This window comes from Lagenorhynchus albirostris, chromosome 2 (genome assembly GCF_949774975.1).
Source record: "Lagenorhynchus albirostris chromosome 2, mLagAlb1.1, whole genome shotgun sequence".
Classification (NCBI taxonomy): Eukaryota; Metazoa; Chordata; class Mammalia; order Artiodactyla; family Delphinidae; genus Lagenorhynchus; species Lagenorhynchus albirostris.
In genome coordinates, this window is record NC_083096.1 from 50273957 (window position 1) to 50291229 (window position 17273).

The 17273-nt window shown below is 36.1% G+C and overlaps 1 protein-coding gene across 3 annotated transcripts in view; it reads right to left on the minus strand.

Annotated features, from left to right (window-relative positions):
• Window positions 1-17273, minus strand: part of TDRD5 (tudor domain containing 5) — a 90209-nt gene that overhangs the window by 40390 nt on the left and 32546 nt on the right. For all 3 annotated transcript variants that reach the window (XM_060142163.1, XM_060142161.1, XM_060142162.1), the window contains exons 6-7: window positions 2724-2877; window positions 537-709 (exon numbers count right to left, since the gene is read on the minus strand). In XM_060142163.1, the coding sequence (XP_059998146.1) occupies window positions 537-709; window positions 2724-2877 (327 nt within the window). The remainder of the gene's footprint in view (window positions 1-536; window positions 710-2723; window positions 2878-17273) is intronic.

Sequence of the window (17273 nt, forward strand, 5' to 3'; positions counted from 1 at the left end):
GTAAAGGGCAGAAGGCAAGAAGAGTAAGCAATTAATTCCTTAGTAACTACAAAATAAGTAACAGGAGATGAGAATACAAAAAGGGAGAAGTGTGTGTGGAGATATAATAAAGGAGAAAAACAATAAAGGCACCCTCTAACTGAGGCTAGGTGCAGGGGCAACCTGCAGCAGTGCTGAGGCATCCAGCTACAATAGAGCTCCTCAATTCTTCCCTCAAAAGTCCTGGAGGGTTGTGAAGCCTACTGAAACACATGGACAGAGAATCAGCAATGTTATCCTGAAACAACTGTTAAATCTTCGAAGACAACTGAAAAGCCTGAAATGAGACTCAAGGAAAGCTAGTTATACAAAAGGCTGAAAACCAGAATAAATGCTGCATAAGGTGACTTCAGACCAAAGTTCTGGTCTAGCCTAAGAAATCATACATCTAGAAATAAGACCTTTCTCAAACAGAATTTTTGTCTAAAGAAACATTCATTCAGTTACTTTCCATAATGCTGAATCTCCAGGGCACAAAGCCATCAAACCTTACTCACCAGCTGTAAAGGCTTTACCACCAGATTAGGCTTCTTGCAAATCTTCTCTTCTGGCTCTTTGTGGTTTTCTGAAGGGCAATCCTGTGTAGTCTCCTTGATAACAGTAGTAGACAGTGAATTTCTAGGGGGACTGGACACACAAGCTTTGGCTTCTATTTTCTTATCTGATTGAACTAAACATGAATTTCTGACTGATGACACAGCTCCATCTGAAATGACCAATAGAGGAGCCTATGTATATCTATTAAAATAATTTGGAAACTGTTAATAAGCACATTCTATGTGCCAGGCACTGGGTAGATAATGAGAGATGAGAGATATGAACCTGTCTTTGCAGACCTTTCAGTATGGAGAGATGTAACAGAAGTTCCAGATGGGAACAAATCTTACGTTATTTATGTTGGGGGGGGCAAGTCTGATAAGGTTTTTTTTTAACTTTGGTGAAAGGTTTTATTTTACAACATCCTGATTTCAATTTATTTCTTGTTCAGCTTTAGCTGTGAACATTCATTTGTTGCTTAATGTACAACGTATGTGACCACTTAATAGTCCATAATACAATGCCTTAATTTTTAGGGAATTCCCAAACCAATCACATATTTTGACCATACAATCACACAAATTTACACGTGTATGATGATTATAGGAGGCTGACACATTAAAACAGACCCCAGATAGACATAAAACCATAGTGGCTCCTAAAGAAATAAACTAGTAACTGTACAAAGATGTAGGTACAAGAATATTTATCACTGTATTTTTTATAATGATAAAAAAAATGGATACTCTCTACATGTCCATTGACAGGAGACTGGTTAAATAAACTATAATACAGTTACATAAAATAATTATATGTAGTCAAAAAGGAAGAAATAAACTTGTATATGCTGTTATAGAAAATTACCTCTATGAAGTATAAAAAGCAAGGACTTATATAATGTTTATACAATACTGTTTTGTGGAAGAAAATTATACATATGATAAATAATTATAGAGAAGAGGTCCAGAAAAAAAACACTAAAACTATCACTACTAGTTACTACCTCTGCATTGCTGGAATTGTTTAAACAAGCAAATACTGCTTTTGTAATTTTTTTCTAAGTGCAGCTAGGCCCACATATACATTTTAAAAAGTCTGGAAGGCTATATAAAAATTCTAATGGCAGTTTTGGTGGGAGTAAAATGTAGAGAAATATTCACTTTCAACTTTTTACTCATCTGTGCTATCTGAATTTTTTAGAATGAATGTAAGTTATTTTAATCAGAAAAATCAATAAAGATACATTGACATTTTGTAAAAAAAAAAACCCACAGCTGTCCACTTTAGCCACTTGTAGAAACTTATCAAAATGTAAGTATCATACTGTACTATAGATGGCAAGACATTACCATTATGGGAATTGAGGAAAGAGTATATGGGATCTCTCTGTGTTCGTTCTTAATAACTGCAAGTGAACCTACAATAACCTCAATAAAAATTTCAAAAGAAAAAAACCACTAAGCCAAACAAAAACAAAAGTCAATTGCCCTAAATGCAATGTGATATCCTGGAGTAGATCCAGAAACAGAAAAAGAACAAAACTGATAAAATCGGAATAGACTCTGGAGTTTAATAAATAGCAGTGTACCAATGTTAATTTCTTAGTTTTGATAAACATATCATGGTAATGTAAGATGTTAAAATTAGGGGGAAACTGGATGAAGGGCATATGAGAACTCTGTACTTTCTTTGCAACTTTTCTATAAACCTAAAATTATCTCAAAATAAAATGTTGTTTTTTTTAAATTGCAACTGCTGAGTCTCAATGCACACCCATTTATTCTGAACGTCCATATATTTCTAAGAACCTCCATATATTTCTAAAAAGAGTTAAGAACCACTGAACTATCTAGAGCTTCCCCCTCAGAACACCATTTCAGAAAATTTATTTCTTCAGAATTATTAAAAAATCTGGACAATGAAGAAAGTAAACTTAAAAAACTCAGATTTTAATACAGTAACCTCATTGCAACATATATCACCAGAAAGGAGGTCATTATATACAATACATTTCCAAGGCTAATGTGTGATCTGTTTGGTTGATGTGGTTACAATAACGCCTATTTATATAACCAGTGCTTTCTTTTTCCTTGTTCTTACAGAGACAATTAAAAATCAGGTTTGCATCATATTGTAATTCAACTCACCAGGTGGTAGAGGCTTCATATCAGCATCAAACACCAGCAAGTCTTGTTCTCCTTCCCTGAACTCAACATGGAGAATGTCACTAAGAGCTCCAACAAGCTCGGTCACATTTAAGAAGCCCAGATTTTTGGGTGAAAGTTGCTCTTTAAAAATTACCTGTCACCAAAGCAAAACCAAAAACCAAAAAAAAAAACAAAACAAGAATATAACATATACAGATGCCCATGGACAATGCTTTAATTTGGACTTAGCCAAACTAAATTTGTAAGGGTGAATTAACTCAGGCATTACAACAAACCCTTGCTTCCATGCAAGTATAATACAAACCAAGAGACCTATAATCCCTCACCATAAACTTCTAGGCCAACTTCAAGTTCCTTTTACAGCATATGTTAAATTGAAAACAAAATTAAGGGACATTTTTACCTCTCATTTTACACAATGTCTGATTATAAAGCAAAAAGTCTTTTTTAAAAAAGAGGGGAACACACAAAATACAAAAATCATAATAAAACTTGATATTTCTCTATTTTCAGAGAAAGAGTATTCACTACCACTTTCCACATGCAATAAAATACTATTTTTAAACATTTCCTTAAAATTTTTGTTCATTATTTCACCCTGGAAGTTGGGATAAATAGGCAGGTGTCTATGTATTTCCTATAACTGTCTGATTTTCTCGCCTTGGAAAAGAAGAACTATACCAAATACAGATAGAAGAGAATATATATAAGATAGATAACAAGTATGTTTGGTTTAAACTGCACAGTGAATTGGTAAGTTTGCCCTTGTTAATAAAGACGTCCCATTAAAATGTCTGAATTCTTAAACTTTTGTCTCCATAACCAAGGTAAAGCAGTAGAGCTAACCGTAGTTCTTGCTCTCTTCCTCTTGACTAGGTGTTAGTAGGAAATAAATCCCTGCCCTGACTTAATCACCTTGGGGAAGACCAACAGGAACACAGAGGGCAAACAGTTCTAAAGGACTGACCCTTGACAAAGGGTGGGATTTCTGCACTGCATACTTCTTGTTGGTATAGTAATGTTCTGAGACCCAACTCAACTCTTTATTGACTTCTCCCAGGACACTTGTAAAACTGGGGCCCAGCGTCAGTCAAGTCACGGTTTAAAGGGTCATTAGTATCACATCTATAGCCAATCACAGATATCCCAAGAGAGAAAGAACTGGTAGAGGACAGAAGAAGGGTGGTGGTGAGTTATATTTGGTACTTCTACTTACTTCCTTGTACATTACACATTATGGCTTCTTTTCTTTTTATGTTCATCAGTCTAATGGCTTCTTTACCTTCTCGGTAAGTGCCCAGTACTATGAATGTGCAATTCAGCTGAACACATGACTAGGTTGGGAAGGATTCTTTTTAATGTAAGTTATCGATTTTTTGAATAAGTGATATTCAGAAGTTTTGAAAAGGTACACAGCAAAAACTTAGTCTCCAGCCCACTCCCATCCCTCAGCTGACCAGGAGATCACCTCCTTGGAGGTAACCATTACTACTAGTTTCTTATGCAAACCATCACCAGCAGATTCTTGTGAAACTTTCCAGAAACTGTCAAAACTTGAGCATGCATCATGCTTCAACGTAATAGATTACACCTGTTGTATTTTTTATGAATTAATACGGAGGTAATTCCAAATCCTTATATGAAACACAGTTGAGTAATCTTATCTCAGAAGCAGTTTCTTTTAGTAAGTTAGTTTGGTCCATCCATTGATATGTCAAATACACTGCCCTAGGTCCTCTGTTATGCTATCTTCTTTATATACTCCCAACCATAAGCAAGAAAGTAATTGGTGTGTATTTCTACTCCCACTCTCTTACTTCTCTTCCATCTCCAATCCATTCTGGTTGTTTTATTTTTTCCTTAGAGTTTATATTTATGCCTTCAAATGTATGTATATATCCTATTACATGATTTCATTTCCTCATGGAGTAGATTTTGTAGATGATACACTCATAGTGCAAACACTTTATTTTCTGCAAATTGGCAGCTGGACCCAGCGGCTTGATCAGACTCATGCTCCACCCCTATGACAAGACTATTGGTGATGCCATGTTCTAAAAAGAGGCACATATAATGTCTGGTTGTCTCTTTTTTTCTTCTTGGTGTTGTTAGGAGCCATTACTGGTCGATGCGTGATCTACTATTTTATTGAGAGGCTTAACATAGTGATATTCTAATTCTATAAATTCTTTTTTGTTATTTAGTTGGAATATTTTATAGAGATATGCTCCCCTCATCTGCTATTTGGTTAACCAGTCCTACCAGTTCATTCAGGAAAGTGAGGTAAGTGACTGGCTCTTTCTCTTTATTTACCATTTTCTAAGGTAATGCATTGGTTCTCTATCATCTTCCATGATAACCAATTAGCATTTTTCTTTTTTAATTAATTAATTAATTTATTTAGCAGGGGCTACTCTTTGTTGCGGTGCGCGGGCTTCTCATTGCGGTGGCTTCTCTTGCTGAGGAGCATGGGCTCTAGGCACGCGGGCCCAGCAGTTGCAGCATGTGGGCTCAGTAGGTGTGGCTCGCAGGCTCTAGAGCGCAGGCTCAGTAGTTGTGGCACACAGGCTTAGTTGCTCTGCAGCATGTGGGATCTTCCCGGACCAGGGCTCGAACCCATGTCCCCTGCATTGGCAGGTGGATTCTTAACCACTGTGCCACCAGGGAAGCCCACCAATTCGTTTTTAATATCATATGAACTCATAGAATTAAACATATTTGATGGGCTTCAAACCACTGCAATTATTATCCTTATTGAAACCTGAAATAACACTTCACATGGATTCCTAAGCCCTTCTAATGTGAACCTAGTCTTTAATAGTCCTTGCTGGTCTGGAATTGTAAGATGTTCCAGGTTCAATTTATGCAATTAGAAATCCTTGTACATACAATTAAAATTATCTCATAATTACCCCCATATATCCCATAATAATAATAATTATTATTTTTTTATTTTTTGCGGTTCACGGGCCTCTCACTGTTGTGGCCTCTCCCGTTGCAGAGCACAGGCTCCGGACACGCAGGCTCAGCAGCCATGGCTCACGGGCCTAGCCGCTCCGCGGCATGTGGGATCTTCCCGGACCGGGGCACGAACCCATGTCCCTTGCATCGGCAGGAGGACTCTCAACCACTGCGCCACCAGGGAAGCCCTCCCATAATTGTTAATATGCTCTATATCAGGGGTGCCCAACCCCCGGGTGGCATACTGGTACTGGTCTGTGGCCTGTTAGGAACAGGGCCGCACAGCAGGAGGTCAGCGGCCGGCGAGCCAGCGAAGCTTCATCTGCTGCTCCCCACTGATCGCATTACCGCCTGAACCATGCCCACCCCCGATCTGTGGGAAAAATGTCTTCTACAAAACTGGTCCTTGGTGCCAAAAAGGTTGGGGACTGCTGCTCTATATCACATTACTCAGTAGTCTCAGAAAAACAGTACTCACATTACCATCACCAGTATAATTAATAAAAGCAGTTTACATTTTTTTCCTATGCTCACCCCTTCTCTTTCTACCATTTTGTGTAACTGTCCTTTATATTGTCAGAGTATATAGCCATTATATACTATATTCTCTTCTTTCTAACCCTCATTTGGTCTTAGTTTTATAAGTGGTGCTCATGTTCAGTTCTTTTGTTGCTGTCCCTCAAGTGATTTTGGTTACCTGAAGTTCATTCTTCAGTAGACCCCTTGAGGTCTCATGGGAACAATGGTTCTTCAATTCTTGCATGGCGGCAATAGCTTGTCTAGTTCTGTATAGCTGAAAGTCAATTTTGCTAGCCATAAAATCCTTGGCTCACATTTTTTTTCCTTGAGTGTTTAAAATATGTTATTTTTTAAAATCCCTTTTCTTCTAAACATGAGAATGTTTAGAAGAACACTGAAGGGGGCTTCCCTGCTGGTGCAGTGGTTGAGAGTCTGCCTACCGATGCGGGGGGCATGGGTTCGTGCCCCGGTCCGGGAGGATCCCGCATGCCGCGGAGCGGCTGGGCCCGTGAGCCATGGCCGCTGAGTCTGCGCATCCGGAGCCTGTGCTCCGCAACGGGAGAGGCCACAACAGTGAGAGGCCCGCGTAGCGCAAAAAAAAAAACACTGAAAATGTTCTATAACCTAATTTTGTCTCCTTTATAGGTCACTTGTTCATTTGTTCAAAGGATTATTTTTTTCTTTAAGTCACTGGTTCATTTGTTCAAAGGATTATTTTTTTCTTTAAGTCACTGGTTCATTTGTTCAAAGGATTATTTTTTTCTTTAAGTCCAATAATTTGGTGTTTGTCATTCTGGGTTGATATTCTCAGGTATGCAGTGTGTTCTCTCAATATACAATTTCAAGTCTTCCATTTCAGTAAAGTTCACTCAAATTATAGTTTTCAACATTTGTTCTGTTCCATCATTGGTTTTATTTCATACGTTGGCTCTTCTCTGCCTGTTTTCAATGCCTGTTACTTTCGCTTCAATCTTTCCTGTTCATTTTTTCCTAGTATTTTCTTATGAAAATTTTTAAACACAGGAAAAGGTGAAAGACTTGGACAGTGCACATCCGCCACCTAGGTTATATAATTATTAGTATTCTGCTATATTTCCTTTATCATCTATATAGCCATCTACCTACCAAACCATCTTACCTTTTTTATGCATTTCAACACGAGCTGCAGACATCAGTACCCTTTACCCCAAAATATGTCAGTATGCACATAATTAACTGAGTTCAATATCTGTTAGTTTTTAAACATAAAATTTACATACACTGAAATGTATAAAACTTAAGTTTATCATTCAATTAGCTTTGATAAATGCACACTGTGTGCCGCAAACTCACATTTAAGATATAAAACATTTTCATCACTCAGCAAGTTCTTTCTTTCCCAGATAAAACCAACTCTCTTTTTCCACCATAAATTAGCTTTGGCTATCCTAGCAACTCAAATAGAAGGTATCCTACACTGTGTACTCTTCTGTTCAGCAGCAAGTGTTTCTCAAATTCATCCATGTTGGGTCATCTATCAGTAGTTGATTTATTCTTAATGCTGAATAGTACTTCATTGTAAGAATATACCACAGGGCTTCCCTGGTGGCGCAGTGGTTGAGAGTCCGCCTGCCGATGCAGGGGACACGGGTTCGTGCCCTGGTCCGGGAAGATCCCACATGCCGCAGAGCGGCTAGGCCCGTGAGCCATGGCCGCTGGGCCTGTGCGTCCGGAGCCTGTGCTCCGCAACAGGAGAGGCCACAACAGTGAGAGGCCTGCGTACCGCCAAAAAAAAAAAAAAAGAAGAATATACCACAATTTCTTTATTCATTTTCGTACTAATAAATAATAGAGTTGTCTCCAGTTGTGGCTATTAAGCATAAAGCTGTTACAAATATTACTGTACAAGTCTTTTGGGGGAACAGAGGCTTTGATTTCTCTTGAATAAACAATTCTGGATCAAAGAGTATAATTCTGGATCAAAGAGTAAATATACATTTATTTTATAACAAACTGTCAGAACATTTTCCAAAGTAGTACCATTTTATACTTGAACCAAAAACGTATGAGTTTACTAGCATTTGTGTTTATTAATCACTCATACATCTACATTTGTGAAGTGTCTGTTCAAATCTTTCTTTAACGGAGCTGTTTGGCTTTCTGTAATGGAGATATAGAAGGTTCTCTATGTATTCTGGATATGAGTCCTTTTTCAAATGTATGATTGTATATATTTCTTCCCAGTCTGTGGTCTGCCTTTTAATTTTTAAATGGAGTCTCCTAAATAGTAAAATTTTGATAAAGTCTCATTATCAATTTTCTTTTAAATGATTATTGCTTTCTATGTTCTAAGAAACTCTTAAATATCCCCAGATCGTAAATAAAGTTTTCTTCTAGAAGCTTTAATTTTGAATTTTTCCCATTTATGCCTATGATATATCTCTAATTTTTGTACATGGTGTGAGGTTGGGGTTGAGATTCTTTTTTTTTCCCACATAAGTAGTTGTTCCAGCATCATTTGTTGAAAAGATTTTCCTGTCCCCACTGAATTCCTTTGGCATCTCCATCAAAAATCACTTGAGTGCATAAGAACTGAACTCCTTATGTACTCTCATATATGACAAACTTATGGATTTGCCAGTATTTACAAATAGCCTACAAGAATTATGATGGAGACAATACTGAATCTATAGATTAATAACAATACTAAGCTTCTTACCCATGAGTGTTACAGCTCTCCATTTAGTCTTCTTTAATTTCTCTCAGCAATGTTAGTATTTTTCAGTACAGATGTCTTATGTTTCTTTGTTAGACTTATTTTCAAGTAATTTCACACTATTGTAAATAGAATTTTAAAAATTTCATTTTCCAATTGTTTGCTGCCTCCATATGGAAATATAACAGATTTTTATATTCATCTATATTTTTATTATTAAGCTATATAATTAATATACAACTTTTTTATATTCTTAACTTTGGCCTTAATAAATTCACTTATTAGTTCTAATAGCTTTTCATGGATTCCTTAGTACATTCTATGTAGACAATCATGTTTTCTACAAATAATGACAGTGTCACTACTTCAAGTTTTTGTGCCTATTTTTTTCTTATTTTATTACACTGTCTAGGACCTCCAGTAAAACACTGAATTAAAGCCATGCGAATGGACATGGTAGCCCTGATTTTAGGGGGAAAGTGTCCAGTGTCTTACTATTAAGTATGACAAGCATAGGTTTTTCATAGCTATCCTTTACCAGGTTGAGGAAGTTCTATTCTATTCCTATTTTTCTGAGAGTTTTGATTACAAATGGGTATTAAATTTTGGTAATTCTTTTTCTGCATCTACTAAAATGATCATATGGTTTTCTTCCTTATTCTGTTAACACGGTGAATTATGTTAATTCCTTTTGAAATGTTACTCCAACCTTGTATTGCTGGGGGAAAATACCCTCTTGTTCACATATTGCTGGATCCAATTTACTATTATTTTGTAATATTTTTGATGCTATGTTATGATAAACATGATCTAATTGGGTTTTTTTGTAATGTCTATGTCAAGTTTTGGTAGCAGGATAATGTATTCATAGAAAATACTCCCCAACTCATTCTATTTTATGAAAGAAACAATGTATGATTAATATAATTTTCTCCTTAAAAGTTTGACAGAATTCACCAATAAAACCATATGGGCCTGCAGTTTTTTCTCCTTCTCCCTTCTTTTGTGGAGAGGTGTTTTTCTTTCTTTTGTTTTTTTTAAATAACAAAAATCCATTTCTTGATACTTACAGGGATATTAAGATTTTCTATTTCATCTTGCCTCAGTTGGGTAATTTGTGTCTTTTGAGGAATTTGTCCATTCCATCCAAGTTGTCAAATGATAGGTACAGTTGTTCATAATATTTCCTTATTGTCCTTTCAGTATCTGTAGAATTTATAATGATATAATCTCTTTCCTGATATTGGTGTTTGTGTCCTCTCTTTTTTTCTAATTTAACTAGTTAATGGTTTACCAATTTTGGTGATCTTACAAAGAATCAATATTTGGCTTTGTTAATTGTTGCTATTTTATTAATGTCTATTCTTGATTTTCTTATTTCTTTTCTCCTACTATTTTGACTTTACTTCGCTCCTCCCTTTTCTAGACTTCTTAAGGTAGACCTTCAGGTCAATGATGATTTTATACCTTTCTTTTCTTCTAATTTAGGCATTTTAGAGCTATAAATTTCTCTTTGAGCACTGTTTTAGCTGCATCTCACAATTTTTGACATGTTATATTTTCATTTTCAATTGGAAGTATTTTCAAATTTCCCTTGTGATTCTGTCTTTAATAAGTTATTTAGCTACATTCAATATCCTGTAATAAACCATAATGCAAAAGAGTATGAAAAAGTACACATATATATGTATAACTGAATGACTTTGCTGTACACCAGACACTAACACAACATTGTAAATCAACTATACTTCAATTTTTAAAAATAAGTTATTTAGTAGAGAACTGTTTAATTTCCAAATTATCTAGAGGGTTAATTCTTAGGTAATTCATTGTATTGATTTTTAATTTAATTCCATCTTAAAGAACATACTCTGTAAGATTTCAGTATTTTGAAATTTGTTGAGACTTATTCCATGGCCAACTACATGGTCCATCTTGGCGAATGTTCCATGTGTACCTGAACAGAATGTGTATTCTGCAGTTGTTGGGTACAGTGTTCTATAAAAGTCAAACAGATCATGATGGTAGAGAGTGTGGTTCAGATTTTCTATGTCCTTATTCATTTTTTTTGACTATTTTATTAAATGCCAGAAAGAGAAAACCCCTATAATTGTGGAGTTAACTCATAATTAATTCTGTCAACTTTTAGATCATTTATCTTAAAGCATTATTAGGTGAATACACATTTGACTGTTGTGTCTTCCTAATTAACCATTTATCCTTATGAAATGTCCCTCTATCTCTGATGATACACTTTGCCTAGAATTCTGACTTTACCTGATTTTTTTTAGTCACTTCGATTCTTTTATGCTTACTGTTATGTATGATATATCTTTTTCATCTTTTACTTTCAACCAATCTGTATCTTTTTACTAACAATGTATTTCATGTGGACAGCATTTAGTTCCATCTCATAACTTCATTAATTGTAATATATACTCCACTACATTTGTGAAATTATTAATATAATTGGACTTACAGGTACCATTTTTTAAATTGAAGTATAGTTGGTTTACAATGTTGTGTTAGTTTCAGGTGTACAGCAAAATGATTGTTTATACACATATATTTTTCAGATTCTTTTCCTTATAGGTTATTACAAGATATTGAATATAGTTTCCTGTGCTATACAGTAGGTCCTTGTTGTTTACCTATTTTATATATATTAGTGTGTGTCTGTTAATCCCAAATCCCTAATTTATCCCTCCCTCCCTTTCCCCTTTGGTAACCTATATAATCTATGTTTGTGAGTCTGTTTCTGATTTGTAAATAAGTTCATTTGTATCATTCTTTAGATTCCACATATAAGTGTTATCATACGATATTTGTCTTTCTCTGACTTACTTCACTTGGTATGATAACCTCCAGGTCCATCCATGTTACTGCAAATGGCATTATTTCGTTCTTTTTTATGGCTGAGTAATATTCCATTGTATATACATACCACATCTTTTTTATTCATCTGTTGATGGACACTTAGGTTGCTTCCATGTCTTGGCTATTGTAAACAGTGCTACAATGAACACTGGGGTGCATCTATCTTTTTGAATTATGATTTTCTCCAGATATATGCCCAGGAGTGGGATTGCTGGGTCATATGGTAGCTCCATTTTTCGTTTTTTAAGGAACCTCCATACTGTTTCTCAATAGTGGCTGCACCAATTTACATTCCCACCAACAGTGCAGGAGTGTTACCTTTTCTCCACACCCTCTCCAGCATTTATTATTTGTAGACTTTTTGATGACTGCCATTCTGACTGGTGTGAGGTGATCCCTTATTGCATTTGCATTTCTCTAATAATTAGCAATGTTGAGCATCTTTTCATGTGTCTGTTGGCCCTCTGTATGTCTTCTTTGGAGAAATGTCTATTTAGGTTTGCTGCCCATTTTTTGATTGGGTTGTTTGTTTTTTTTATAATGAGCTATATGAGCTGTTTGTATATTTTGGAAACTGAGCTCTTGTTGTTCACATTGTTTGCAAGTATTTTCTCCTATACAGCTAACATTTTTGCTATTTAATTTCTGCTAATCCCATTTGTATTTTGTTTCTCTCAAACTCTGTTCCTTTGTTGTCCTTCAAGCAAAACAGCTGAACAGTAAACCCCGTCTTCCTTTGAGTTTACTATTTTTTTTTTTACTGAGTATTTTTATACAATTCCATTTTAATTTATCTATTGGCTTTATAGCTAACTCTACATTATTTATTGTTCTATACATCCTTAACTTTTCAGTCTTACTGTACTACTTCACATAAAACACAAGAACCTTGCAAACTATAGTTCCATGTACTGCCCCTCCACTCATTATGCTATGGTTTTCACAAATATTACGTCTACATGTTACAAACCCAATTATACAGTGTTATAATTTTTGTTTTAAACAGTCATATACTTAATTGATTTTTTAAAAAGTCTTTGATATATACCCACACATTTACCATTTCCTGTGCTCTTCAATCCTTCCTATAGATTCAAATACAATCTGGCATCATTTCCTTCAGCCGGAAGAATATTCTTTAGAATTTCCTATAATGCAGGGCTGCTTACAATTAATTACCCATTTTTGATTATCTGAAAATACCTCTACTTTACCTTCATTCTTCAAAGTTCTTGAAAGATACTACCAAGATACTATACTACTGGAAATAAAAAATTGGGCAGAGTGGAGTTTTTTTGAAAACTTTAAAGATGTCATTCCACTGTCTTCTAGCCTTTACTGTTCCTAATGAGAGGTCAGCCATCATATTTAACATTGTTCCCCTCTATGGCAATGTGTCATTTTTCTTTAGTTGAATGATTTTCTAATTACTTTGAGTTTTCTGCAGTTTGACTACAATGTGCCTGTGTAAGATTTTCTTTGTATTCATTTTGTGGGCTTTTCTGGGCTTCTTTTTTTTTTTTTTTTTTTTTTTCCTGGGCTTCTTAAATCTGTAAACTCTTTCATAAAATTTACAAAATTTTCAACCATTATTTTCTCAAGAATTTTTTCTCTTTTCATTTTTTCTCCTTACCATCTTTCTCTCATCACAATTACACATATGTCAGGCCACTTGGTATCATCCCACAGGTCTCTCAGACTCTGTTTTTTTTTTTTTTTTTTTTTTTTTTTGGCCACGCCACACGGCTCACAGTACCTCTCAGTTCCCCAACCAGGGACTGAACCTGGGCCACGGCATTCAAAGCACCGAATCCTAACCACTATACCACCAGGGAACTCCCAGATTCTGCTTTTAAAAAAATTTTTTTTCATTTATTTTCTCTCTCTGTTCTTCAGATTGGATCATTTCTACCAATCTGTTTTGGGGTTCACCGATGTTTTCTTCTGCCATTTCCAATTTGTTCTTAAGACACTGCAGTGAATTTACTTCAGATATTTTATTTTCAACTCTAGAAAATCATTTGACTTTATAATTTCTTTTTCTCCACTGAGGTTTCTTATCTGTTCATTTAGTGTGAACATATATTGCTTTACACTCTTTTTAATGTGGTTTTAAGAATTCTTTAAAACCTTTTTGCTAACTTCAACATCTGCATCATCTCAGGATCCGTTTCCATTATTTTTCTCTTCACCAAGGGTCACATTTTCTCTTCACCAAGGGTCACAACAAAAACGTGGGTTCTTGTTTCTTAATCTATCCAGTAATTTTGGTTTGTATCCTGGACATCATAATAGGTAAGCTGTAGAGACTGTGGAATCTTTTACAGGCCTTCTAAGAGTACTGCTTTTCGCTTAGTTTTAGCTGGGAGTTAACTTGACTAATCTTAAGTTCTGACTCCCTGTGGTGGGCAACAGCTGAAATAGATTCAGTTCTTTTAGCCTTACTAGGCTGCTTTGAGTCTGCCCCAGGCATGTGTAGTTCAACAGTCAGAGATTTCAGCAGAATTTATGTGCAGAATTTGATGCTCCCTCTCTGTAGCTCTCTCCATCCTATGATTTCTCCCCTCATTTTTCAGCTGCTTATGTAGCTCCAAATCAGAAGCCGGTAAAACTTCTGATTTCTATCCAATCTCCAATTCCAAACAATGTATGGGGCCTGCCATCAGGCCAAAATCCAGGCAAACAAAAAGGTGCCATTCCCTCCTCCAGGTGCTGACTCCTTTCCAGTTTCTGCCTGCTTTTGGACAATTTCTAGTACCTTCAGAGAGTGATTTTGCATATTTTGTCCAGAACTTATAATAATTATCTTCACAATTGTTCCAAAATAGGCTACTCAGACATAATATTACCTTAATTTGTTGGCATGCCTGGGTTTCTCACTAGATTTCAAAAACCTTAGTGACACAGCCTTTTACGCCTAGATCCCCAGTGCCTCCCTCATTTAGTTTGACTTTCAGAATGCTCCTCGTTTTTACCTACCGTTTTTCTTAGGGAATTAGCTGTTATATTTTTTGCTCTTGTAATCTTTGAAGTTTAATCTTCATTTCTGAAATGATTTTTCCTTTTATTTATAATTCTTCCCTGAGTACTGTTCACCTTATTTCCAAATTCGTGTAATTCAGATTTATGTTGTTCTTTCATGTTTTGTATCACTTTCTTAATATATTTTTTTGAAAAAGTAGGTTTCAATTTTGATCTTTATTAGGGACATGTCTTTCTGACATGCCTTTATTGTCAGTAGATACGTTATTCTGCTCCTTATTCTCTTTTTTTCTTAAGACAATGATGCAATTTGACCCTGATCCTCTTCTGTTGAAATTCACGGAATTGTGCAATTCATTTTCCTGACTTACAGGACATCATTCTGGATTGCTTTCTGCTTCACAGAGCTCCTCCTTCCATTGTTTTCATATACTGTTTAAAAATACAGTAGGGGGCTTCCCTGGTGGCGCAGTGGTTGAGAGTCCGCCTGCCAATGCAGGGGAAATGGGTCGTGCCTCGGTCCGGGAGGATCCCACATGCCGCAGAGCGGCTGGGCCCGTGAGCCATGGCCGCTGAGCCTGCGCGTCCACATCTAAGACTTCTCTTTTTCTACTGTCCGTATCCTGCTCAATTTTTCATTAGTGTCTGTAAGGGAGCTCTGGCTGGTCAGTTTCAAGAATTCACAGGAGCTATGATGCTCCAGCCCTATTCAACTCTTACCATGAAACATTCTCTGCTATTAGATAAGTCAAATTATCATCCAGTTTCAGCTGCTGTTTTCAGAATGGCTTGCTGTACATTCTAGTGAATACCTGATGGCTATTTTGCAATTCTTTTGTCCCTAGGTCCATCAGACATTGGCTCTCTTGCTTCCCTGTTTTCTCCTGGCACAGACATTGATATTATGAGGCTCTTGCGGCTGCTGCTGCTTACTCTCCAGCAATTCTTCATGGGAGACATATTACCCAATTTTGTTATAAATATTGTCTGTGGATTTTTTGTTTTGCTATCTAGTTTCTCTGACTGTTGTTACGTGGCACTTCAGGAAGATCCAAAAACTATGCTGCCACTGCACTATCTTCCCTTCAATTAGCAATTTAACAAAGGATCTTGAAAGAATGGCAGGCGGGTGCCCAGGTATTTCAAGAGGACAAATCACACAGGTAGCTTTTATAACATGTTGGATAAATGAAGGGTTAGTAAGTGTTACTACAAGTTAGAATAAAGGTTAAATTAAATCTATAATTATTATATATTTCTAATAATAACGTTGAATTTCTGCCGAAGTCTTTTTACTAAGAAGGGCAAAGAGCTTCCCTGTAACATTAAAAGCTTTGTTGATTCACAGACTTAGAGAATGAACTTATGGTTAGCAAGGGGGAAGGTGGGGTGGGGGAAGGATAGATTGGGAGTTTGGGATTGACATGTACACGCTGCTACACTTAAAACAGATAACCAACAAGGACCTACTGTATAGCACAAGGAACTCTGCTCAATATTCTGTAAAAACCTAAATGGGAAAAGAATTTGAAAAAGAACAGATACATGTATATGTATAACTGAATCACATTGCTGTACACTGGAAACTAACACAACATTGTTAATCAACTATACTCCAATATAAAAACAAATCCTATTTTAAAAAAAAGGTTTATTTTAATTTCTCCAAGATTGTTGACTTTTAATCTTAACTCCATGAATTTTTATTACAGGAAGCTACTTTTGCTAAAATGTTAGTTGTAGAAAACTATTCACTTTGAGTTGTGAATCTAGCATAGGAAGTTTATTTTTACTCATAAATTTTGTGACAATTAAGTCATATTCTATTACTTTATTACTCTATTTTACACTTTATTCTTTTTATTTATTTATTTTTGGCCGTGTTGGGTCTTCATTGCTACGTGTGGGCTTTCTCTAGTTGTGGCGAGTGGGGGCTACTCTTCATTGCGGTATGCGGCCTTCTCATTGTGGTGGCTTCTCTTGTTGCACTGCATGGGCTCTAGGCGCAGAGGCTTCAGTAGTTGTGGCACACAGGCTCAGTAGTTGTGGCTCACGAGCTCTAGAGCACAGGCTCAGTAGCTGTGGCGCGTGGGCTTAGTTGCTCCGATGCATGTGGGATCTTCCCGGCCCGGGGCTCAAACCCATGTCCCCTGAATTGGCAGGCAGATTCTTAACCACTGAGCCACCAGGGAAGTCCCTACACTTTATTCTATAATTTCATTTTTAGATAAGTGACTTGACTTGTTAATCCAAAAAACATCAAGACTCTTTGTTTTAGCTTTCTCTCATGGGCCTATTTGAAATAAACTTTTTGGCTCTAAAAGATTCATTTAAATTCACAATGTGAAATTAACTTTTCTCCATCACTGAGGGATGATATGCATCTTTTCTAAGTTTTCTTTTTTTTATTCTACTATGAGTTTTAACAGTTATCGAACAATTACTATGTGGCAGGCACTGTTCTAATTACTTTATTTTAAGCCATTTAAACTTGA